This window comes from Rhinichthys klamathensis, unplaced genomic scaffold (assembly GCF_029890125.1).
Source record: "Rhinichthys klamathensis goyatoka isolate OS25496 unplaced genomic scaffold, OSU_Roscu_1.1 h1tg000269l_1, whole genome shotgun sequence".
Lineage (NCBI taxonomy): Eukaryota > Metazoa > Chordata > Actinopteri > Cypriniformes > Leuciscidae > Rhinichthys > Rhinichthys klamathensis.
This window is the reverse complement of record NW_026606789.1, coordinates 2,343,140-2,370,110: the sequence shown is the minus strand read 5'-3', so window position 1 is coordinate 2,370,110 and position 26,971 is coordinate 2,343,140. Positions and strand designations below refer to the sequence as shown.

At 37.7% G+C, this 26,971-nt stretch overlaps 1 protein-coding gene across 3 annotated transcripts in view; it reads left to right on the top strand.

Moving 5' to 3' along the window:
* rerea (arginine-glutamic acid dipeptide (RE) repeats a) overlaps nucleotides 1–26,971 on the top strand; it is a 124,731-nt gene that overhangs the window by 82,240 nt on the left and 15,520 nt on the right. For all 3 annotated transcript variants that reach the window (XM_056268126.1, XM_056268125.1, XM_056268127.1), the window contains 2 exons: nucleotides 14,089–14,187; nucleotides 24,740–24,820. In XM_056268126.1, coding sequence (XP_056124101.1) covers nucleotides 14,089–14,187; nucleotides 24,740–24,820 — 180 coding nt within the window. The remainder of the gene's footprint in view (nucleotides 1–14,088; nucleotides 14,188–24,739; nucleotides 24,821–26,971) is intronic.

The window sequence follows — 26,971 nt, the reverse complement described above, 5'->3', positions numbered from 1 at the left end:
GACATGTTCCATTATTTTGAGTCACTTTAACCAAGAAAAACATTTTAAGATTTATGCACGAAATAAAATTTAAGTTTCAGCTTTCAGTTATTGTAATTATACGTTTTATAATCATGTTTGAGACATAGTGATTCAAATGGTTGTCATAACTTGTTTATTCTACGATTTATTTTTTACATTTATTAATTTTAGCTATTGTCACGTACTGGTGGTCAGTAAACACAACAAAATTGTCTACAATTTAGAAGTCTTTAATTTACATCCAAAAATACTCACAGTACAGGAACAATGAAGATCAAACACAAACCAAACATACAACGTTTTGTTACGTCAAATTATCGCAAGACAAAGACCTGGGGAGAACTAAGAGCTTAAATACATGAGGGAGACAATTAATAGAACTGAGAATAGGTGTAGAACTAATTAGAATCTATGGGAACAAATAAGGACCTAGAAATATCTAACTAAAAAAACAATGAAACTAGAACCAAAGCATAAACCTGACAACTGTGTAATTCTTTAGTTCATTATTGTTTATGTATTACTGCCGTGCAAAGGCAAAAGACCGTAACTTCGTTTTTGGTCGAAAATGAGTTATTGATATTTTTGGCACATTCAAGACCTCCTTTATCATGTGGATAAGTATCTTGAGTCAATTCCGTTGTTTTTTCGAGAAAATAATGGTTTGTCTTAACCGTAACTTCCAAAAGCATGAGAAACCAAGGCAGAACACCGTAACACCAGTTACGGCTCTTTGGCTTAGTTTTGGAACGCTCATATTGAGTTACGGCACTCTGCCTTTGTTTAGCCGCGCGTCAATATGAAGTTACTGTGCTGGCGTTCTATCAAATAATGCTACCTATCAGATTATACGGTGTTCTGCCTTTGTTTTACTCTCCATTAAAATTGAAATTACGATGTAGCCTGTGTACTTTGTACAGCTACCATCCGTCCCTGTAACTTCTGATGTCCTCAGAGCTTTGTCCTGCACTAATGCGGTCAGAACATTTAGTAGGCTATGCTCTTAACCCGCTCCATCGACAAACGTGCAATATCGATTGCGAAGGATATATGCAGAGTTGACAGAAAAATGTTACACATGCCGAATCAGGTCAATACAACAAAGAACTAAAGCCCCGCCTCACCCAGTTCGGGTACCGGACCTGGTTGAAACAATCATGCATCTAGCTGGCAGAGTGCCAAAACTTCGCCGGCGCCTTCAGCTCCGCCCTGAACACGGTCGAGCCGACGCGGGACTAATATCACAGAGTGATAATAATGAAGCAACAAGGGTATATTGGCGCATACAACATAATGAAGCAAGAAGTGCTGGTGCATACAACATCAGAACAGCTGTTAAAAGCATGCATACAAAACACAGCGTCAGGAATAAATCCGCGGGACGAGCGAAGTGCACGCACAATAATAGGGCAGACAGCTGAAACCAACGCATACTGAAAAGACGCAGAACACAGAAGGTTGTGCTATAAATGCATTAGTCGTCTAAGTAGTCCAGAACGCGCTCCCTACTGAGTCCTAAGGGGTAAGGCACTGCGTAGGCTACTTTTCGTGAACGGAGCATGACGCCTTCGAACACGAATCTCGGTAAACGCCTGTGAAAGTATGCGTCTTTCAGATCCACCGCTATTAACCAGTCTCCGGGTCGAATGTGCACGAGGATCTGTTTTATCGTGATCATTACATTACATTACATTATAATACGTGTTTAGCAAGTCTTATGCCACTCGGTACCACTTGAAGATACTCTTTAGTCTTTACCGCTATGGAGGTATTTTGTCATGTCTAATGTATTAATTGGGCCACCAGAATGCAACCAAAGCACAATAACTAGAAGGCTAGGTAATTTTAAATCATATAAAATAAATGCCATGATCACTAGATTTTATACAGGTGTTACTATAATGATTTTGTTAATGGTGATCAGCAACCAAATATTGATAATGTGGAAGTTACTGCCTTTTGCCTTGGCATGACTTCTCACTTTTTGCTGACAATACAAAGGCAGAGTACAGTAACTTTAAAATAGTGGTCAAAAGTCAAGTTTGAGCTCAAAATTTTGTTATGTAGATAATTTTCATTACTTAAACATCTAATTGGCAGATTTTCAGTGTCCTACCTATAATTAATTTGGCGGGACAACTAAAAATCTTTAAAGTCATTTTTCTCAGTTCCACACTCTAGTGAGTTAAGGTCTTTTGCCTTTGTAGGGCAGATTAGTCATCTAGAAAAATTTAAAGCATCTCTATAAAAACATTATTGGGTTATGCAATGCACTGAAAGCCAAAGTGACAAATAGAAAATAAACTTGGAATCACTAACTGCATAGTGTTCACACCCCTGAACTAATACTTAACTGAGGCACCCTTTGATTTTATTACAGCACTCTGTTTGTTTGGATAGGAGTCTATCAGCTTGGCACATCTCGACTCTCGATATTTTCCCACTCATTGTCATGCCGAAAGCTGAAAGTTCTGTTAATTTTCAGCTTTCTAGCTAACGTCAGAAGGTTCTGTTCCAAAATCGACTGATACTGTACTTTGAGCTATTCATGATTCCTTCCACCTTCACTAAATCCCCAGTCCCAGCTGAAGAAAAGCAGCCCCAAAGCATGATGCTGCACCACCATGCCTCACCATGGGTATGGTGTTCTTTTGCTGATGTGCTGTTGTTTTTGTGCCAAACATTCCTTTTACGAATTTGGCCAAAAAGTTCAATCTTGGTCTTGTCAGACCATAACACATTTCCACATGCTTTTGGAGACTGAATATGTTTTTGCAAAGTTTACTATGCTTGGATGTTTTTTAGTCTTGCATCTCAAAGCCCTGACAGATGGAGAAAATGGAAGATAGTTGTCACATGTAGGGAGCAACCAGTACTTGGCAGAAAGAGCTGCAACTCTTTTAATGTTGCCTGTAGGCCTCCTTACAGCCTCCTTGACCAGTTTTCTCTGTCTTCTCATCAATTTTGGAGGGAAAACGTTCTTGACAATTGTCATTGTTTGTCATGCTTAGGGCTGGGTATCGAGTTCGATACTATTTTTGGGCACCTACCTAATTGCCTCGATACCATCGAGTATCAAAAAATGTCTTGTCGTTCGGTACCAAATTTCGATAACTAATGGGTTAATCTCGTCAACGTCAGTGAGCTAATAAGCATGCAGCATGATTGGCTGTGGCGAGGCATCAAGGAAAAACACTAGTTTACGGCAGTTACGCCCAGAGACGTGGCTCACACGTGAGGCTGTAGTGTGTAAGCATCCCAACTCCCATAGATGGAAAAGATCAAAAGTGTGGCTACGTTTCACCAGGCTCGATGCAAACAGCTCGCAATGCAATATTTGCGACAAGATAATTGCTGCCAAGACCAGCAACATGACAAATCTGATGAAGCACTTGACAGTGCACGAAGTAAACTTAAGAGCAGAAAGTTGCTCCATCTTCGACTGCAAGAGGAACTGGAACGCGTCATAAATTAACCGAAACTCAGCGTATAGGCTACTTTCCTCACAGACATGAGAAATAGGCATATAAAAAGTTTGAAATGTCTACTTTTTTTAATGTAATGTAAAAACAATTTTTTATTTATTTTTTTAGGTAATATGTAATGTAATCTTGTTAAAACTGATTTCATAAAATTGGTATAGAAAGAAGTATCGTTCAGGAACCGGTATCGAAATGGAAAAAAAATTAACGTGTCCTAGCCCTAGTCATGCTTTCTCTACTTGTTGATGACTGTTGTCACCGTGTTCTATGGTTCATCTAATGCCTTGGAATTTTTTTTGCAGCCCCTCACCTTAGTGATACCTTTCAAAAATAAGATTCCGTTGATGCTTGTAAGCTCTGTGGTCCATGGCTCTTGTAGTAGCGTGCAACCAAGATGTAAAAAAAACATCTTTCTGAACATCAAATAAATCTCTGCTGTTCGTGTCACTTCAGTGTCACTTCAGGTGAATACAGGCGTATACTATTACACGTGAGCGTGATTAGGTAATTCTGAAGTTTTAGTTTTTAGTGGCATTGCATAGGTTGTAATTTCACATTAAATGTGCAAAAGTTCTAATTTTATTTATCTCTCTTTTTACGTCACAAAACCAAACTGTTTTAACAGGGGTGTATAGACTTTTTATAACTACTGTACATGATTGAATGTTGTACTGTGTTTTTCAACATATGCCCTCTGATGTACATTTCAGGCTTTGTTTTGCTGTAACTTGTATTAAAGTGAAGTAATGTTTGCTTAACTTACACTCCATGCTGCCATTGGCTGAAGCAAATAGCATGATCTATCACACACACACCTCATTGCTATATTGATACTGTGAGGTTTTTTTGTTGTTTTTTTACAACATTTGTACACAGTGTTGGTATTTAACACTGTCATTTGACAGTATGAATACCTTATGTATAGAAGTAGTAGTAATAATAGCAGTAGTATCAGTAATTGGTTGATTTTGTAGACAGGCCAAGACTGGATTTAGATGTTTAAAATGTACTGTAAAGGAATACAAATGCTTTAATAAAAATATAGTAATAATAATTGTATGCATATTTAAATCTGTTTCATTTTGCAACAGACTATTTTAAGACTAGATTTAGATTTTTTTTGTTAAATGCACTAAGAGAATACTAATATTTTTTTATATATATTTTTGTAAAAGCTATTACAATTATGACAGTATGACAATAGTTTTTGGTGAGTTTGTAATCTAATACATTTCTCATAATGTAAAAATGATTACATTATGTGCATTTATTACATTATGAGTTGCTTTATTATTATTAAATAATACAGTAAGGTTTAAATACGCTAAACAAAAATGTGTTATTAATACTAAGAAATAATTTTGTCTCTTGCATGGGTAATTGATTTTAGCAAAGTCAAAGTTTATTTATAAAGCACTTTTTAAAAACAGCAAGTTTTTATCAAAGTGCTTTACACACATATCACATATCAATGATACAAACAATAGCAGTCATAATTGAATTTATCGAAATAGTGTAGAAGTGTTGACACTTAAAATGGTAGGCTACTTTATTCGGTCCATGGTAAAACTTGTTCTATTCAGTCATGATTTTTTTTATCATCTGGTCACTTTTTAAGAACCAGACGAGATGCAAATAAACAGCAATGTAGATTCTTCAATAAAACGTTGCTGCTGAACGGAGTGCTTTTTCAGACTCTGATCTGCTGCTTTGTAAGTGGTGATTCAGTCTTAAGTGCATTTTTGTTAGGCAATTACCAGTATTTATTGTCATTTTACTGTGGAGCTATTTAGACAACACAAAAAGAAATTAATCCAGTCACATTACTCAGTTAAGAAAACCATAAAATGTCATAATGTCAAAACCAAAAAGAGGTCCAGGCAGTAGAGTGATTTAACAGAGAGACCACACGTCTCAGTAAGAGCCATTTTCTAAATAACTAATCACTCAGGCTCATGAGGAGAAGGTTTTAACAACCCTATTTCTAAAATAGATTATTACATGGGTTTTGTGGCTCGATTTACTTCCCAGTTTCATTAATTGTTTGGTGTGTGGTCTTGACACATTTTCCTGAACTTCAAAGTAACTTAAGTGTGACACATCTGCCTGTATATGTCATCTTTATACGGTAGACTCTTCTGTGCATCTAATTATCCTCTACTTGCTCAGTACAGCAGCTAAAACCCAATTTGTCTTGGCCAATTAAGCGCCCAGCACCAGAGAGAGACAGTGAAGTAAGATGTCCCTAGCAGGCTTCATGCCTAATTGTCAAAAGATGAAAAAAATCCCTCAGCGTTTTCACTCACATTTGTTCACCTTCTCAGCGGTGCACCACAGGCTGCCGCTCTCTGAACACAGCCTCGCCTCGGGAAAGACACAGGCACCAGGGGCCTTCAAAACATGCTAGTAAATTGGCGTTGAAGAGCTCCTCAGTGATGTCTGCGATTGTAAGATGTCTGAACAAGAGGGGTGTAATCCATGGCTTCATTAATGCACAGTGGTCGCTGACAGCTGAGCTTTTTTTGCAAAGCTGAATTTACCAGCTCCTACACAGTCAAGTTACCCAATCAAGCACAGAGCATAGAGCATTTATGCTAATGCTGCCCATGTCGGACAACTTGTGATCCATTATGAAACCAATTCCTCTGTTTGTCTCCTATCCTTTAACCCCCTGGGGTCGGCTATCGCGCCGGCGCGATAGGCAGACTTTTTTTCTTATCAGTGCAAAAGAGACTCAAAATACTCTGTTGATTTTAATCTTACATGTAAGTGTTATACATCAGTCGATCCTGTTTAGTGTATATTATTTTTCTGTATACTCACAATAAAAACAAAGTGTTGTGCTTTTTGTCAAATGAAGAAAAATAAACATGATGCGAGTTTTGCCTTCTCTCTGTCAGTGAAGTCCATTCTGAAACGCGTCCGAAAAATGAACTCTAACTCTGCAAATACTTGTCATACAGGCACGAGAGATTTTTCTTTATGAAGCTTGAATTCTCTTCTTTTCAATGAAGTAATTTATATAAAAAACAAATATTCTCAGTTTATGTAATCTGTATGAAAAGAGAGTGCTGTCAGAATTTTTTTCCCCAGCTCATTACACTTCATTACGCGTTAATCTGACACGCCCACGGAGAACGCGCGCTATTCAAACGCAAATGTTGAGGAAAGCCATGACAATGCCCACATCAGCCGTTCCACCGCGGAGGTAAAATGTGGGGTGTATTTGCTACCTTTTACCGCTAAGAGGCGCTACAATCATAGACTCTGAAAAGTGTTCGTTTATTCTCTCTAATGCGTAATCTGCTGCTCATTCAGAGCGATTGAAAGCTGGTAGCAGATGAATTCAACAAGTGAAACGTAGTTAAAATAATTCATAATCACAATACTGAAATTAGGCTGAAATACTGAAATGAAATTGAATAAATAATGAAAACATAAAACATTGCAATAAAAACATTTAGGCTACATCAATGAAGCTTTACAAGAGCATAAGACTTTAACTCTAACAGCGTACAAACGGTGGCTCAGTGATCAACGCAACAACACGAGCTTCAGGGAGCTTCAATGGACCCGAGATCGAATCTCAATGTGGCATACATGTTGTTAACCGATGTTGGCCAACAGCGTTTATATTTTACCTTCTTGATGCTTAAATAGCTAACTGTTTATAACTGTTTACTTATTTAAAGTCAAGAGTTTTGTTTAATTATCATTACAACATAAATTTGCTACATTCCAGTAGAACCGCAGCCGCTGCACAAAGGACACAAATGAAGGAAGATTGTCAGCCGAGTGCATTAGTCTGCTCGTCTTTAGTCTGCTAAATTATTGTGTAATGTAAAAGAACACTAAAATTACTTAAGTTTGAAACCAAGTTCGAACATTTCAAGGTTTAAATAAAGTGTTTTTTTTTATTTAAAACAGGGTTGCATCGGGTTTAGAGTTTATTTCTTTTGCGATGCAAAATAAGAAACACTAGGCTAATATTATTCTTGCGACATTTTAAATTTGTATTGCCAAATAAATGACATTAAACAATTAAAACAGTAGGCCTACAAAACGAAAATTGTCCAAAGCAACATAATTAAATTAAAACATGCGTTTTTCTTTGCCTCTCTCGCGCTGAATCTCTTTTTAACAAGTTTATTTAGTCTCCCTCGCTCTCCATATGAAAGAGGAACATTAACACCTAGGCCTATTGTCCTGCGCGCTCGATAGGCTACAGCACTGAACTGTCCCTCCAACCCCCCACTAGCTATCGGAGTCTGAGGCTGATTTAACACAAAGAGAAGTCGTAATTCACACTTAAATCGCTATTCTAGACAGTGTTGATAATGAAGGAATTAAATGATTTAAGTTACATGTAGCCTAGTGAAATTTCTGTCATAAAAGTTTATTACTAAATATTTCATTATTTCAATAATTGATGAAATAAAACTGGTTTGGGCCAGCTTTTTCCAAGCAAAACTAAATATAATCTGAAAAAACGCATGTTTGTTGTCATGAACAAAATGTTCAACTTAATATTAAATTCTACAGGGATCTTTGGATCCTTTCAACCAGGCATGCAATTTGTGAATTAAGTTTTTATTATTTTTTTTATTATTCAAATAAATATCGAACCACGGTGCTTCGTGGTAATGCTGCTAAATTAAATAACATGTAGGCCTATAGAATAATTATGAACTTAAATGAAACAATATCGCAACATTTCGACAAATACATTATTTGATCTGTTTTTACATTTTAATTCAGGGCGATTTAGCCTGCTACATTTCATTAGAGCGAGATTTTCACCCTTGTCATTTTCTCATTGGGAAGCGCTTACAGGCTACATGTTTGAGTAGATCCTCTGTACCTCTCGTTTTCATATGGATTACATAATCAGATAACATTTATTAGCCTGAATATTTAGACATTTAAAGGCATTAGACAGAGCCGATTTCTTATAGTGACTGAGCTGAAGTGGCTTTTCGGTTCATTTTTGTGACGCGCAGTTCCCGGAGACAGAGACGACAGATAAACTTTTGTCGTTAGCAAAAGTTCGAATAAAACCCGATTTTAGAAAAATGCATAGGGCCACTCGGCGTGGTCTGCCAAAACACTTAATTATAAACTTCAATATTTCATTCAAAATAATCTCAAAACGCTTTGTGAAATTTTGAAAAGCCGTGCATGCATTAAGGCCACTTGAACTAATGGACAACTGAAACGCTGGTTTTGATTTTATTGTTTATCGTTGTTTAAACGTGCTTGTTCTGTTGCATATCTCTATTTTATATTTGATATGGTCTATTGGTGAAGTAGCCTATAGCATTGATTAGCTGTGGAGGGAGGGGTGTGGGGATTCAAATAATTCAGCAGAAGCAGGGATGTTTAGACCAGAAGGAAATCCCCGTCCCCCTGGCAAATCACACTTTACTTAAAACCATGTTTTTAAAAACTCTAGGTTGTAGGGAATCAAAAAAATAATAATAATAGGCCTAATAAAAAAAATATATATATATATTGGCTATATATATAAAATTACTTTTTTTACAGAACTGCTTTTGAAATTACGATTGGCCTCATACGATTGGTACAGATGCAAAGTCGTTCTGTTGGATACTATTGTTCCTTAGTGTAAAATGGAAATGCATGGTAATTTTATTTTATAAATATAAGCAAAAAACTGTATGGTGTAACAGAGTTTTAGAGCTACACAAATCTCTCTGCATTAATAAATATAAAATTTGCAGTAGACCATGTTTGTTCGGGATTTGAACCCGTGTCATCTTGATGATCGAACCGTCAGTTCTACCGCTCGGCTATGAATTTTCTCACTGAGAAATGCCCAAACGTTTGTTTGTCATGAGCGAGAAAACGTTTTGTCGTTAGCCTGTGAGTGTAGGCCTGCTTTAGCCTACATGAATAAAAGTAGACCTTTTACAGTTTTAAAAGATGATATCTTATCTGTATGACCAACAATTACGCAGTAAGTTCTTTTAGCTGTTATGAGAAAAATAAATTCAAATGAACGCGCCGCCGCGTTTGTCAAACTCTAATTCAACATGCCAGAATAAAGCCAGATTTTAGAATAATGCATAGCCACTCGGCGTGGTGTGCCAAAATACCCTAATTATAAACTTCAATATTTCATTCAAAACCATCTCAAAACGCTTTGTGACATTTTAAAAAGCCGTGAATGTATTAAGGCCACTGGAACCAGGATCGTAACTGCAACGCGCTGCATGTCTCAATACAGGAGCAGAAGCGCTGGTTCAGATTGTATTGTTTGTTGTTTAAACGTGCATGTTGCATATTTAAAAATATTTGTTTAAAAATAAATGTTTGTTGTAGGCTTATTTGCAAATTACCATAACTTGTAGAATTTCATCCTTACTGTTAATTGACATTAGCCCCACTTACGTTTTGATAAATGTCCCTTTGCGCCACCTGGCGGTCATTTCGCGAACGACTTTGAAATGCGACTGGTTTATTTTTATTGTATTGGTCTACTTTAAAAAATAATACTTTATAAGACATTTATGGAAAAAGACTATTTTCTTTTCAAGATTCTGTAGAATGGCCCATATAGCATTTGACTAGAATTTGTTTCCAGGTATGACTAAAAATGTGCTTTTGGCTTTCATTTATATTTTGATTGTTTGTATATATATATATATATATATATATATATATATATGTGTGTGTGTGTGTGTGTATATATATATATATATATATATATATATATTTAGGCTATATATATACAAGAAAGAATGCAATGACAATATATATATATATTTTCCTTGCATTATTTCTTGTGTGACACCCCTGAATGAAAGGCTCATTATTATGCAGGGTCACTGTCTGAGAACCACTTAATATTCATGATAGGGGTTGGGCCGTTCCGCCCATCTGCATATTGCCTTGGCAAACAAAAAAAATGTTTTTCACAATTTAAAACAATCTATTGGTTTATGTGAATGATTAGGAAGGATGATTTTCAGATCATTTTGAAGCCAGAACTCGAAGCGTCAACATCCATTTGTCAAAAGTCTTGTGGACACATATTTAGTATTTGTTTTGTGGTCTTATTTCAGCAGCTTTCATTTTAATTTTTTTCAATAACCACGCATAAACAATATTCTCTTAAAAATACAAACAATGTACATACAAGTTGCTCACAGATTATGGTAGCCCTGTTTGTGCTATATAGAGTGAATTTACACCTTTGCCATTAACATGTTTATAAATAACTGAAAAAAAGCACAAATGTAAGGGCATCACAGAACATCCAAATGGCCCCAAAAACACCTCAGACCCCAGAGGGTTAAAAAAGCATTCGACAAATGAACCTGAAATGCAATAAACATGAATTTTCCATTTTGACTTGAAGTGGATAAGCTGAGAATTAATGTGAGCTGAGGTTCAGTTTCTTGACCTTTTTCCACTCATCTGCAATTCCAATGTGCTTTCGGCGTGAACTGCCTCGTGCCTCAGTCAGGTATCTGTTTGCCTTTGACGAGCTGCTTTGTTGTAGCCATATTAGTAATGATCGCTGATGTTGAATTGTGTATTTTGATTCGGCCAAAGTCTCCAGTGGTACAGGAAAAAGGATTTAGCGCGTCACTTCAACCAGATATTGTTCTGCATTCAAATATTTTTATAAACAGACCTAATGTGTGAAACTTTAAGCCTTTAAATAGTAAGTGACATCAGTTTGAGACAAAACGCTCCATTGTTAACGGCTAGTTATAATAAGCAGCTTGTCTGGACGTTCTGACTCATATTAAAGTGTTTTTCTGCATCATCCGTGAGGCGTGCGTGGCTGCTTTTCTGGCAGTATATTTTAGGTTATTTAAGTTCACACTCATCTGCCTGCTCAATACTTAATGGCTTTCAGATTTCTAGTCTAGCTGTCCAAACTCACCCTAGCTTTCACTTTTATAGAGATCCAACCACTGTTAAAGTGTTCAGGCTGTACTTACATTGGGAAAAATGAGTCGATTGCAATCACATTGTAACAATGAACTGCGGAGTAACTAACTAAAAGTTGCAGCACTACTAACTTCACTGTTTTGCAGTAGTGTGATTAGTTTAGCTGTTTTCAAATAGTTGTTAGTCCCTTTTCCTTTTTTTGTGTCTTGGAAAAGTAGCATTGCTGTTTTTCATGACACATTTTTTTAATAGTCGAATAGTTAATTAAATGCTGCTGTTTGACAATAGTTAAATTAGGATGTTTTCCAATTTTATTAGATTTGAGTATTTTTGACTCAAGTTAACCCCTTAAGTTGCACCGCCGGCGGGCCCATAGCATTACATATTTCAAACAGTAGGGGTGGAACGGTACACAGAAGTCACGGTTCGGTTTATACCTCGGTTCAGACATCACGGTTCGGTACGATTTCGGTACAATGGAGGGAAAAGCAAAACAAAAATGCAGAAGGCATTGTATTTTTTAAATAAGTTTTATTAATAAAGGCATAGAACCAGTTTATTTGTAGTGCCCTGACAATAGTTTTATATAATCAGTTTATTAATTAAATTAAGGACAAAAAGACCTTGCGATATGTTTGGTAATTGTACCTGAATTAATTTAAAATTATTTTGCTATATTTCAGATCAATATATTTGTTTTCCTTAATTTGAATTAACATTATTAATTAACAATGTAACATTATTCTCATCTGAATTATAAATAATTGATTTCTGTATAAAATAATACTACCATTAAAAACACATTCGATTTTCTTTTTTAATCAATGTAGAATGTGTAAGATTAGTGCTCCGAGGACAAGAAATGAAAACCAATGCAATATGATGAATGTCCAAAAGATGGGATCCACAGACTGTTTTGAAATGGAGTTGGATAAATATGTTTTGCTTTTAAAACAGTGTGTGTGTGTGTGTGATTTTGGTTGGGTGACAGTTGTAGGTTACAGTTTGACAAGAGTTTACAGTGTGACAAAAGCACAATGTTGTGTTTTATTGCGAGTGTACACAAATATAAGTAAACACTTTGCAGGTTTAATGATCTGTATGAACAAAATGACGGAGTATGTTTTTTATGTTTCCACTGTTCGATCGCGCCCCTCTCTCTCTCACACACACAGTTTGATCGTGCCCGCGCCCCTCTCTCTCTCTCTCTCTCTCTCTCTCTCTCTCTCTCTCTCTCTCTCTCTCTCTCTCTCTCTCTCTCTCTCTCTCTCTCTCTCTCTCTCTCTCTCTCTCTCTCTCTCTCTCTCTCTCTCTCTCTCTCTCTCTCTCGCGCACACACACACACTCCAGCATTGCAATCTTGACATCGCAGCCTGTTCATTATGCGGTCACACCAAACGCGAATAGAGCGTCAAATTCGCGTCTAGTTCGACGCTAGTCCAAAGCGAATAAGACGTGCGTATAAAGCCAACGTTTGAAGTGAACGCGCGTTCAAAGCTTAGCCGATGGTACAGATTATGTGTCCCTAAAGAACCCGCGTATCTAACAGTAGTTCCGCATTACATTAATTAATTTGCACGCGAGTTTTATTTATTTTTATACCGTGTATTCTCCGTGTAAATTCGTGCACCGAACCGTGACGCCCGTACCGTTATGGTTCAATACGAATACATGTACCGTTCCACCCCTATCAAACAGTAATATCCTATACTAAACCTAAACTAATATTGACAAACTATATATCTTTTGAAAGCTTACAATCTGTTGTTTTCATATTTGGTGATTTTCAAAATAAATTACAGAAGAGCCATAATCTATCAATTTGCAACAAAAATATTTTCATACTCCTAAAGTGTGTTAAGACCTTTATTTTGAAATAGTGATGAACATGAAAATCATGAAAGAATGGTAGAAACCTCAGTTTGTTTTCATGTCAATAGTTCAAAAGATAACATGCATTAAATCTTTTTAGAAAAAAAGGTCTGAAAATGTTTTAAATATAAAGAAAAAAATTATAGATTCACCATTTGTGATGTGGCAGCGAGCTATAACGCACATGCATGTTATTTGTGTGTGATTATTGAGGTTGAATTCATATCAAAATATGCCAAACTTCCCCTACTACTTCTGAATAGGATGCCTACTTCATAAATTGTATGAAAATTGTGGAAATAATGGTTCAGATCACTCAAAACACATGGAAATGGAGGCGCCCTTATATGGGCAGTAATGGCGTCTGGTTGTGACCTAGTGAAAAAGTTTGGTACTGCGCCCAAACCAAATCTTACTGAAAGCTAATTTTTTAGATATCAACCTAAGATTTGAAACACAACTTGTTCAGAGTTTTGGCTTTGATTTTCTTGCAGTTTTAGAGTCCACCAGGTCCACCAAAACATTTTCATGTTTATTCAAAAAAGGGGGCGTACCACTTAAGAGATTAAGATTAAATTAGTGTATACTTGTATTTGGTGTTTTCAATGCTTTAAAACTTGTATTAGCATTTAGTAATAACACTTATACTTAAACATTATTGTAAGTGTAATATTGTCACTCTAGCTGAGATTCATACAGATGATTAGCTTGTAAGTAATGAGTAGCTTGTAAAGATACATTTCCAAAAGGGCTAACATTTAATGTGAATTTGTTGTCTTCTTTCACACAGCTTCATGAGAGCAGCTATGATGCCGGGAAAGCCCTGCAGCGGTTGGTGAAGAAACCAGTGCCCAAGCTGATTGAGAAGTGCTGGTCAGAAGACGAAGTGGTGAGTGAACGAGTTAACTTTCTTCATTATGTGGAGAGGGAAGGCCGGATTTCGCTGCATTGCTGGCTCTTTGTCGTCCGCTGAAAAGCACTCAGGATTCCAGCTCCTCCAGCAGAACAGGGCAGCTGCATCCTGTTTATGGCCTGTGGAATAAATCTTCCCTGTGAGGGAGAAGCAAAGGAGGGGGAAACAAAGTCTTGGTCAGCTTGTGTTAGTCTTAAATTTGATCTGTGTACCTGAAAGCAATTTGTGCTTTCAATTGTGCTTTATAGTATAAGGAAAAAAGGTGGAAAGAGATCTGTTGTGTCGATAATAGCCTGAAAAGCAATTATACATTTACCTTTAAACAGTCCATGAAGGGTTTGACATAGGCAAAAATAAAAGACCTTATATAACTTTTTTATGGTCTGCACCCAGTTGCCAAAACTCCTTTCATACTAGGGTGACCAGACGTCCCGTTTTCCCTGGGACAGTCCCGTGTTTCAGCTCTATTTTTAGTGTCCACACTTATAATGAAAAAAATCATGTTTTGTCCTGTATTTCTTCTTTCCTAAGGTCTTTGTTAGGTGATCATAAAAGTGAGTAGTAGTCTTCTGTCATGTGAGAATAGCCTAATCAAAGGTAACCAATCTCGTCATAGTATATTTTGGAGAAATCCAATAACAATTTGTTTTCGATTAACTTGCAGTTAGTGAAGGAGGGATATTAGAGAGCGCAGAGGAGATCAAGTCAGACATAAGGATGTCAAAGAAGCATGTGTACATTTTACGAGGATCTTCAAAAAGAGTTTATCAAGATATAATGCCCAGTAAGTTGTGGGGGGGAAACTCAATTTGGTATCGCACCAGTGACACGCACCAGAAGTATTTATTTATTTTATTTTATTTATTTAACCTTTATTTAACCAGGAATAGTCCCATTGAGTTACAGTAACTCTTCTCCCAGGGAGTCCTGGCCAAGATAGGCGGCCAAAAAGTTGCAAAGAAAAAACATTTTTAAAAAGACAGGAAAAAAAATTTACATACTACACAACAAATCTCTATACATAGACTATACATATACAAACAGGACATTTTGTTTAACTAAAGTAAATACAAACATATAATTTAAAGGGTACCTAGTTAAAAACAATTACACCGTTCAGTCAAAGTTGACTTTAAAAGGTTTTTAAAAATATGAAGAGATGGAAGTGATTCTAAATTTAAGGTGTTTTGGAGTTCATTCCAGACATTTGGTGCATATGATGAAAAAGCTTTTTTACCTAATTCTGTTTTTGTTGATGGAATAATTAATAATAATTTTTTTTGACGACCTTGTTCTGTAAATACTGTTTTGGTAAGTAAGTAAATTTGAAATGTAAATGGGTAATTTACCCATTAGTTCTTTGCCAATAAAAATCAATAGATGAAATTTTCTTCTAAGAGAGAGGGAGGGCCATTGTACAAATTAAAGTACCTCTCTCAGACAGCGCGCGATTCTAAATTAAGTTCTCTTTGCGCCTGAATGGTCCCATCATTCGGAGTATCTCACAATACAGTAAAAGTATTCGGTCTTAAAGTGACAGCAGCCTAAAATACCTGTCTGTGTAATTAATGTTAATCAAACAACAAAAGATGTTAAAGCTCCAGTCCGTAACTTTAAGTTAAAAATAATCCAAAATAATTATATAAAAAAAAAACTTATTCTGCCAGTGGTCAAAACTATCTGCTTGCCATAGCTAGATTCAAAACGGTTAGCTTGTAATAATGATTTTAATTCCAGTGGTACTGGTGGGTTTCCGCGGGAAATTCAAGCATGTCTTTGCGTCATTACGTCACACCCGTACACATAAAGAAGGAGTTTCGGCTAGCCGGCTATACTGCGCGTGACGAGATGTTTAGATGTATAGGCTTTTCTCGCAGCACTTTACATAATTAAACTTATGGCATCCAGAAAGATCCAAACAACAATCATCAGTGTCAACTGGAGATTCAGCAGTTATAAAACCCAAAAGACTTCGTACTTCGGATTTAAGGTGGCTAGAGAAAGAGAAAGAAACCGTCTCATGCGAACACAAGGATTTAAACATCGGCGGGGCTTTTGAAAAGTGCGTGAACTCCGTGTTTTGAAGGGGTTCAAAACGGAAGAAGAGACGGCTTTTTTCTGCTGAACAAGTAAGTTAAGACATTTCAATAGTTCAATCGTGTAACAGTACGTTTTCTTAATTCACACAGTTATGGAGTTTCCTTTGTTGTGCCTTTCTCGTTTTGCTATTATGGAGAATATGAATTCTGAACTACACAGCAGGTAACCATAAAACACATTAAATTTAACATTATTCACGCGATGCTGATGTTGTTAACATGAACAATTTGAGAACAAAGTAGGCTATAATTTGCACGGTTGCTGTAAATCACGTTGATTAAATCTAACGAAGCTTATGTCGAATGCTTTTTCCCCCTTAGTTGGTCAGAACAAAAATGGATGTTACTTACTTGTTCAGAAGACATTTTCTTATGAAAATTCTTATGTTGGTCAAACTTTCAAAAAGTGAATCTGTGATTCTGTATGACAGTATCCACACAGCGCGGTGACTGACAGCAGCACTCGCCTCAAAGCACTGTGTTCATCCGCGCTGTTTCATGCCGATTTACAACCCACGTAAAGATAATAATTCCGCGAATCACTGCAGTTACAGATTTCAAACAGAGAGATGGCGACAAAGAGGAAAAGCTATGGACTGCAGCTTTAAATAAATATAGGCCTATTATACATGTTAAAGATACAATATGTAAGAATTATGTAATAAAATATCCAAAAATCACTTGCACAGTGTGATGTATTTCCTGCAGTTGTGTACTTACAATATCCCAAAAGTTCCCAAAGATTTTTAATTTCAGAGAAATTCCTATTTTAAATAATTGGCCATCCCGGAATCCCTGTTCACTTGCCGCCTGTCAATGACGTAATATCCGCGTTATCCCTGGTTTCCGCTAGTAGTACTGCCATAGTAACCATGGCGACAGACGTGGACAACTGCGTAGTGCGTAACGTCTAGCTGAACGCTGTTGTTTCGTTCAAACATTATGGACCATGGCAAGCAGACTTTGGGAAAAAAGGAGAACTAAAACGAGGATCAATATCAGCGTGGCGTTTTCGAGATACCGAGAGCTCCACGTCCGCGACTAACTTCGACTTGACAGATCTCTTACATGTAGGCTACTTTGATTAGTTTTATGTATATTTACTCACCTGTCTAATAATGTTATATAGTTCAACATGATGAAATGTTAGAATTTGATCTGTATGTTATTCTAATGTTGATCTAGCTTACTGCTAGTCTCATATAGCCAACAAACTAATATAACATTATAACTTTCAACACACTCAAATGCTGTTTAGTGTGATAGTGTAGACCAAGTGAAACAGCGCTGCCTTACCTCGGAAGCTTCATTCGTCTAATAAACTGACCTGTGTGAATAATTCAGCACTTGTGGGTAGTTCGGTAGCATTAAATGTTCTTATTCCTTTATATCCGCGGGATTCGCGTGTGGCGCTGATATCTCTTATTAGCAATCGTGACCTACTTCATACCACAGTCATGATAAAAGCATCAATGTATTTACTCATCCATAAACATTATTAGAACCATCGGCTTGACGACAAGTTCCATAATTCTGCAAACCTACCCCTTTGTTATTGTAAGAGGTTGGCGACCCCTAGCGGCGAAAGAAATTACATATTGTATCTTTAAATAAACATGTACCTGAAAAACAACATAGTTTAATTTGTATATCTTTGTCCTATAGTTTATAATTTGCTTTTTTTATATAACAAAAATAAAATAACTAGGCCTTATAAGATCTTTATTACAAAATAATTTATATGAGAAATAATTCCGCCTGGTCCCGTATTCCACCATGAGAAATCTGGTCACCCTAATTCACTCACATTCAAACTCACTCCATTCATAGTTGTCATCTAATAAACTAGATTTCTTCTAAACGTACTTTCAGCAACACACACATTCAAGAAGTCTCCTAAGTGTTTATTAGGTTATTTCCATCCCAACAGGCTTTAGTATGCTGCAGCTTTTTTTATTAAATCGATACTCATGTTTGTGTGTGTATATGTACATATGTACACTCAATAAAAGCTACAAGGCTGAATTTTAAAAGTAGTGGTCATGTCAATGGTGCCAGGAAGCCCATTAAAAAAGATCAATTAGCTGTGTGTATCGATTTGCATCGGCATGTTTAACTGAGTGTGGGCCTGTTTTTTAATGTACGCAGGAACGCACGCGTGTGTGAAGCGAACTGTATAACAGTCTGTCTGAGATGAATAATAGAGATGCTGAATAAATACTGCATGAGCGCAGGCCTCGATTACACCACTGTTGGTATTTTTCTGTGTGGCGTGCGCGCACCCCTCAGGAGGCTGTTTGGGGCAGGCAAGCTGCCCCCTCCTCCCTGTCTGTAACCCAGCCAGGCCACCAATGCACTGTCAAGGACACCGCTCCCCCTGATCTGATTTCAAGTTGTGCTTTTGCAGCCCTGCAGCCTTGAGGGACAGGTGTAAATGTACCCCTGACCTTGGACGCTCGCACCAGCCCCGCTGCTCCTCATTTATTTATTTATTATCCCTCGCTTTCCCTCTCTCTCTCTCTGCCTGCAGGTCCACGGCCTCATTATTCCTGCTCTTTTTCCATCGCTCCTTTTTGAAATGTGAATAAAAGTGACAGTGACTGTCTCAGAAATGACAGAATCATCCCCTCTTCAGGGTCACTTGTCACCCGTCTCCCTCAGCCGCTCGACCCGGCCCTCGGAGCCTCTCTTCTCACTAGCCTGCAGCGCTTTCAGCCGCAGAGAGGAAGAGTGTGCCATTTTATTTCTTTTCCCGTGCCACAGTTTATCGAGAGAATTCTTTTAGATCCCGCGGTAAAGCTCTAAAATGGCATGTCATATGTAACACCCTTTAATCTTGTAAGCCATTTTAGTAATGCAGTGTAAGAAATATTAGCCCCTGTGAGGTTTTTTTTTTCTGTATTTCCTCTAAGGATGGGCTCAACTACTCGAATACGCTGAAGTAAATTTATCAAAAGGAACAGTAAAGACTTACTGTTAATATTTTTCAAATAAATGCTGAACTTTCTATTCAACTTTTTCCAACATTGGTAAGAAGTGTTTCTTCTCCAAATCAGCATATTAGAATGATTTCTGAAGGATCATGTGAACTGGAGTAATGGCTGGTGAACTGGACTGGAGTAATGGCTGCTATAATGGAAGCTTTGACATCGCAAATTAACTTTTAAAATATGCCAGAATAGAACGGAGCTGTTGTAAATTTTAGTAATATTTCACAATATTGCTAGTTTTTACTAGCCTGACGTTGTAGTCAGAATGTGAGTCTGATACTGCTCCATTGGGCTGTGATTATGGGGCCTGTTTCAACCGAACCAGGAAAGAAAATACCTCTGCACTCAAAATTGGATAGACCTACAACCAATCAGAGCAACGGAGTAAATTACGTATGTTGAGCGACGCATAGTTGTCAACATAACTCAACTGTACGCACAAGGGAAAAAGATGAGTGTAAACTATATTTGCCCATTTCGGTTGCTGCTTTCACTTGGTCCTCCATGAGTGCGACCAAAGGAGAAACCTCAATGACCACAGGGTTTTCACTGCGCCACAACTTCTTAGCGACCAGCTGATAAATTAAACTTTTGCCGAATCCCGTAGGAAGGACGGCAAACACATCTTCCCGAGGTTCCTTTTTTAAAATGAATGCGCTGTCTAGATCTTCTATAACAGACGCGATGGCTGAATCTACACATCTAAATTCTCCAGGGGCAGCCATTCTTTGTTGTAAACGAATTCAACCCAAGCGCTCTTTGGTGACGTGGATGATTACGTTACTGTTGATCATCTGTCCATCATCGTATAAAGCCCGCCCTGACAATTTGATTGGTCCGAACAGCTTCGGTTCGGGCATACTTGCTTCTCAACAGATCAAGTCCAGACCGAACTTCCCATCCTCAAATGTTGTGGGCGGGGCTAAGTTCGGCTGGCAGTTTTTACTATTTTAAAAAAGTTTTTACTATTTTATCGGAAAATAATGCAGCCTTGGTAAACATGAGACTAAAAACATTAGAGACAACAGAGATTTAAAAATATTTAAAAAATCTTACTGACCTGAAACTTTTGAATGGTAACAGAGGGTAGATCGTTCACACATAAAAATTCGGTCATAATCTCATTGTCGTAATTTTTACCTCAAGTCGTTCCAAAGAACAAAAATTCATACAGGTTTGGAATTACATTAAGGTGAATAAATACATTTTTATTTTTGAGTGAACTATCCCTTTAAGAGAGGCTGAGCTTGAATGTGCCTGTGATGCCCAAAAATGCAGCTCACTGTGTTTTAAAACACTGCCAGAATAAGAGCACTGAGTGCTGTTTCAGGGTGTCTGATATATAACCCTACAGTGAGGACTGCTATCTGCCGCTCTGGCCTGCTGTGTATTATCTTGAGCTTGTCACAAGTTGACAAATGACAGCGTCAAGCTCCAGATAGTTGAAATGCTCTGTGCGGCAGTGGGCAACCTGGTAAGATTGTAGCCCCCCAGTGGTGATCCAAGAAGCCAGCACAATTTCTCCAAAAAAACACCTCCCTACTCCTTAATATTAATCTCAGTGCACAGTAATAAAGGGAGTTGAGTCTTTGGAGAAGGGAAGAATACCCCCAGGACAGCAGATTATGACTTTTTCCTGCGGGCCACCCACATGGAAGGTTACATGTTAGTTTAGTTCAGTGGTTTTAAACTGGTTTTGCTTCAGGACCCAGAATTTACATGGGACATCAAGTGATGACACGACACAGTACAAAAATGAACTAAAATGTCCTTAAAATCCAGCTTTGAAATGTACTTGTATGAATAATGTTATACGGAATAAAATAGTAAAGTACATATTTTTGTAATGAAAATAATAAAAATAAAACTAATTGCATGACAACGTGTTTTTAGACTAAACACAGATCGAAATTCAGTGAAGCACTAAATGCAAATATGTATAACATATTATAATTGTATTATTAAGAATACAATTTATTATATAATTCAAATAATACTATAAATATAAATGGACTTGTGACTCACTAGTTGACAACCACTGAGATGGTTGGAGATATTTTCTCTGTCATTGGACTTTTTTTAGTTATGTGTGAAGTGGAGTCGCTAGCGCTCAGATTTAAAGACCGTTTTATTGCCATGAGACTTGCGCAGGCAGGAAGGGTGTGTTGGAGAATTTCCTGTCACCTTTGGTTTTACACAGTACACAAGAAAAGCTGCGGTTAAGCTAAATCTATGCATATTTATAGACTCAAGCGCTAAGCAAATGCTTAAGTGGCGGCAGTGGCGGCCTGATTTAGAAGCTCATATTAATAGGACTGGTACTACGGCCTATAATAGTTTTCCCCCATGTCTCTCTTCTTTTCTGTTGTGGCTTTGATGTTATGTAAAGTCGAAATGGACAGGATGTGGGCTTGCTCTCATCCCTCTTTGTGGTTGCTTTGTGTGTGAAAATGCCATCATCATTGCCGTCATGTCAAGTCATATTTGTGTGTTGTGCTATCTGTGACTGTAATTGTATACTCTGCTCATTCGTCTTCGCCCATAGCAGGTCAGCCTCAGCGAAAGGCCAAGCCCACTGGTTTCATAAGACCCTCGTGTGTTTGTGCCATAGAGCTAAATGTTAGGCATTCTTGGTATTTGAAGAGTGCGTGTGTGTGTGTGTTGGACCCACGTAGTGTGTTTTGTATGGAGTGTTCTGACACCATCTGTTTGTACATGCTTGAATGATCTTAACCAGTTTTGCAGCTTTTAACAATTATGATTTAGGCAGGAAGTGCGCACGCATCACAATAGCCTTTTCAGTTGTATTCCCTTCTCACCGCTCTCTTTTACAATAGAGCACTGTCGAGCCGAAAGAGAGAGAGAGGCAGAAAGCAGAGCCAGCGCACTGGAACAATTTTTGACAGAAAGAAGCCTGTTGTTTCAACAGAGCGGGCTGCTGGTGACTCGGTAGCGCTCGCCTCCCCCTCTCACCCCTCCTCCACTCTCCCCTCGCTCTCCAGCCCCTCCCGTTATCTGCCCTGTTGCCTAGCAACGGCGGGCCGGAGCAATTGTAGCAGAGGCAGAGCAATTCAGGGAGCAGATTGGTGGATGATTTATTAGTTGCGCTCAGAGTGCAGCGAGCCCAGGCAGCTGAAATGGAGCCTTAAAGTGGAGCCGACATGCAGCGAACGAGACAGCCGTGCACGTAGACTCCTGCCTGCAGTGCACTGTAAATATTACAGTAGTGGAAACATAATTAAGGTGACATAATCAGGCTGCTAACATGTGCCGCTCTGGCAGGTGTAATTGATTTTTGTCCTGCCGGTCAGGATCCGGGACCTCAGATAATGAAGGTGCGCTCGGATCCCTTTAATGTGTTCAACAAAATGAACATGTTCACACCTTAGACCTGTAGTCACCAGGCTGGGGATTGATTAACACATGAGACTGTTAGATACTCATCAGTGTGAGATTAAAATTGTTGTGGTTAAGTGGTTGTTGTTGCCCGTGGTCCCAGTGCTAAATGCTGGTCCTGGTCCGGGTCACCAGGGTGTAAACATAACTAGATAGACATAGACTTTGTAGTTTTTGAGTCTAATTTATCTCCTTAACTTTTTTCTCTCCCTGGTCCTGTTATTTTGCATGCCTCAATGTTAAGCCCTTGAAACTATTGAGTAAAATAACTTGATACTTGGAGAGTCTGACATGCTCTAACTCATAACTAGTACTTTAGTTATAGCGGCATTTAAAGATCATCATCACACGCTCGTTTTGCACATTGCACCACCTGCTGGTTAATCATCCGCCTCTTTACCACACCAGATGAAAAGTGTCGTCTGTGGTCATTTTGTTTCTAATGCTTGCGTATCTCGACCCGTTATGGTTGCCCTGACAAGGCTAGATCTACTTTAAAAGGCTTGTAGTTTTAATTTGCAGGATTAGTTTTCAAGATTTATTGCAAGTTTTCAGAGCTTTGAGGTATAAATCTTGTAAAGAGAAACAAGTAATACTCCCTCCCTTCTCACTGCAGATTGTTCTTTTAAACGCCATGTGTAAACAGTTCCTGGTTACATAACTAGTATGCATTTGATAAGTTGGCTGAGAATGCCAGAGGAAATCCACGACTGGTTTTGCAAACGACTTGTATCATTTAGCCACGTCTAAAACCTCTACAAAGATTGCCTTCGATTTTTCTCACTAGTTTGTGCTTTGTGATACCATATGGTTCGCTTGTAAAAGCCACCATAAGGGGGTTGGAGTGTGAGTAATCAGAAGCGCAGACGTAGAGGTGATGTACATACGCACGCACGCACACTTAAAGCTCTCAGAAAATGCATGTGTGACACAACTGCTGCGATCCACCATGCATCGCATGACTCCGCTCCAGGTTTTCCAGCCAGCCGCAGACCAGAGGCTCTCTAGCAGAAAGATCACATGTAAAGCCTTCCCCTTTGTAGTGGAGGAGCAGAGAGTGACAAGCTATCTCTTGCTCGTAAAAAAAAACGACGTACCTTCGGAGACTCTGTGGATTTGCACCTCAATTTTTTTACTGCCTATGAGTGGACGTAGAGATTTGGGTCGTGTGCCGAGTGGACTTTTCCCAGGCTTTCCGAACAGTTTGTTTGTTGAGGACCGTTGACTGAGATTACTGTGGAGCGGGGCTCGCCGCTGGAACAAGAAAGTAAATCTGCTGGTTGTCTGCTTCGCTGGTTATGAATGTTTCTGCCTCCGCTTTTTATGGCTCTCACAGTCTGTGGCTCTTAAAGGAATAGAAAAGCATTCAAGCTACACATTCTACTTTTATATTACAGCGGTCTTATTTGATTGTTGTATCATTTTTGAAGTTACTCTTCGGTTTGTGTTGTAAAAGTTGTTCCCTTTTTTTTTTTTAAGTGAATGTTTTATTTGATAACTGTACTTGTTTAAAGCTTTAGTAATTTTTCACATTCACAAACCTGATTATTTTAACACTGTTAGCTTAAGTTCTGTTTGTTTGCAGTAACTGTAAGCAAATGGGTTTGTAATTCTAGTACTTTGCGCAGGACTCAGGCAGCTGTTTGAAGTGTGAGCGTGCAAATTGTAAGATCAGAGAGAAGTGTGTTGTGATTCGTCGCAACTTATGAAGTTCAGTTTCAGCTTTGAACTTCAGTGTTGTGCGACCCTCATATGCATATCACCTTGCTGAACTTTCACTAAGATTTAGAACTGCCATCGCGTTTCTACTCCGCTGTGGTTTAATCTCAGCTTCTATTCCTGCTTTTGTTGTCATTTCCCCTCATTTTTTTCACTGTAGCTAAGCTGTGCTAGCACAAGCAGAGATTTTCAGATTAAGATCACAACATTGTTTTCTTCCCCTTGCGGTTCACAATGTAATGTATGTGTAGTGCTTCATGTCAATTGTTACGGGTGCTTTAAGAATCTAATTTTAAATGTTTTTCTCATTTCTTTTCTCAACAGAAACGCTTCATAAAGGGTTTAAGGCAGTACGGGAAGAACTTTTTTAGGATTCGGAAAGAATTGCTCCCTAACAAGGAGACGGTAAGTAATTTTTTTTCCTATTGAAAACATTTGTCATCGTTGGACACTAAAACAAGATAACTCCTTTTCACTGTGGTTTTTCATGTTTTGAAATCGAAGCTATGTCTTAGTGGTTTAGAAAATGGTGAGGTTGAGAAAATGATTGAATACCATAGTTTACACATGGACTTGAGTGCATGAATATTAGATTTAACAGTGCATGTTAGGTGCTTGTACAGGGGCCCTGAGACGTGTTTAGTCAAAACAGAAACATGACTTTATATAACATTTAGTTACAGTTCTGTACAGCTACAAACTTATTTTAAGCGCAAAGCATTATTTGTTAAACTCTTGTTTTTTATGCACAGTGCAAGTAATAAATGCAGAAATATGTCATTTTATTGTAATGTAATATGTAAAAAAAAAAAATTTATAATAATTGGTGAATTACTTTGCATTTCACAGTATTCATAGCAGATTAAGTTTTTGTTGTTTTTATGAAAATGTATTAAGGTCATAGCTGTCTCACCGCTGCATGAATAAAGTTTAGGATTCCTCTGTTTAGATCAACATGACATGAGGAGCTTGTTGACATGAACACATTTAGAAGATATCTAGATGGTTTTTCATTAACTGTTTAACATTAAAAACGTATACTGTAAATAAATTTGACGTATATTATATAGATGTGTTTATTAATTTTGATTTATAAAAATATATATTGTGTTTTTTAGGGTTGATAAAAGTTGAACACTTCTTTAACATTCTTATAGCATACTTAAGTACAGTATGAATTGTGTACCAAACATGTTTTTATCAATGTTTTATCAGGTCAGCTGTTAGCTTTACTGGCCTCAGTGTCATGTCAGATGGCCTAATAGGCTGGTTATCAAGTGCATGTTTTATGGGGTATTGACTTAGCTCAATGATTAGTCAATAAAGAGGATCCCTGCTAGCAGAAGGGAAGCTGTGTGAAGGCCTGTCACCCTTAAAGTACCATAGTCATTGATAGTTTTGCTCTTCATGCTGAACAATATGTATTCCTCTGGCTGTAAATACATATTTTAAATGAGCCCATTTTAATTAGTTAATTATAAGACCCTGTAGATGAAAGAACAAAGTGAAATACAGTGTAAATAACTCAGTGTGTGTACACTCCCAAATACCTGTTTGGCGAGTGGAGCGGTGCACTTTTGTGCTGAAATCGTTGATTTTTATATTGACCTGAAACAAGGAAAGAAGAAAGAATACTTGAAGGCTTTAACAATCCTGTAATTCTGCTAATTAACATCTTGATATCATATACTAGAATAGTTTGATTATTTATTTTCTTTTATGACTGGCAGTATTCAGAAGAAATAATGGGTTTGCAGTTGTCTGCTTTTTTTTGTTGCCAATTTTATTTTGTTTTTTATAAAGTTGTAACCACTGACAGGACTTTTGAAAATGATTTTATTTTATATTGAATTAATATCAATTCCCATTCTAATGGAGACATTTGTTCCATTTATTTCATTATGTACATGCATGCATAAACAAGCCAGCCTCTAAAAACCAGGACAAGAAGAAAGAATGATTGAAAAAGAAGACATGGAGGCACAACAGTCTTGCTGAAGGGCAGGGTTGAGGGGTTAGTTTAATATATACTAAGAACAGCGAGTGTTCTCTAAAAAGCCCCACTTTGCTTAAGATTGAAGTTGCTTTTGTGCTTAAAGCCAACTCTATGTGTAAGTGCCAGTCAATACCCTGCGGAAAGCTTGATTTATTTTCTCTACAGTCTTTCTCCCTCTCTCCCATTTCTTTTCCCAAATCTTTCTTTTTTTGTGGGATTTTTAGTATATTCTGAAACTCCTTCCTTCATCCATCCAAGATGAAAACCTTTCCTTCTACTCAAATGCCAGCCTTTCTGCTGAAGAATCTTTCCTGTGACTTTCTTCCAGGTCATCTGGTCCAGGATTTGATATGACCGTAGCGTTTTTAAATGCCCAGGGCCGTAGAGGGTGATACAGTGCAGCTTTTCTGCCTCTCCCCATTTTCCCCCTCAGCACTTATGAGCTGGGTTTGTCATAAAGAGCCGGTGCCAAGGCTAAGCACCCACTGCTGTGCAAACACACCAGGCCTGACTAGCTCTTTGGAATGCTTTTATATGAAGTCAAATAAAAGAGGAAGTTG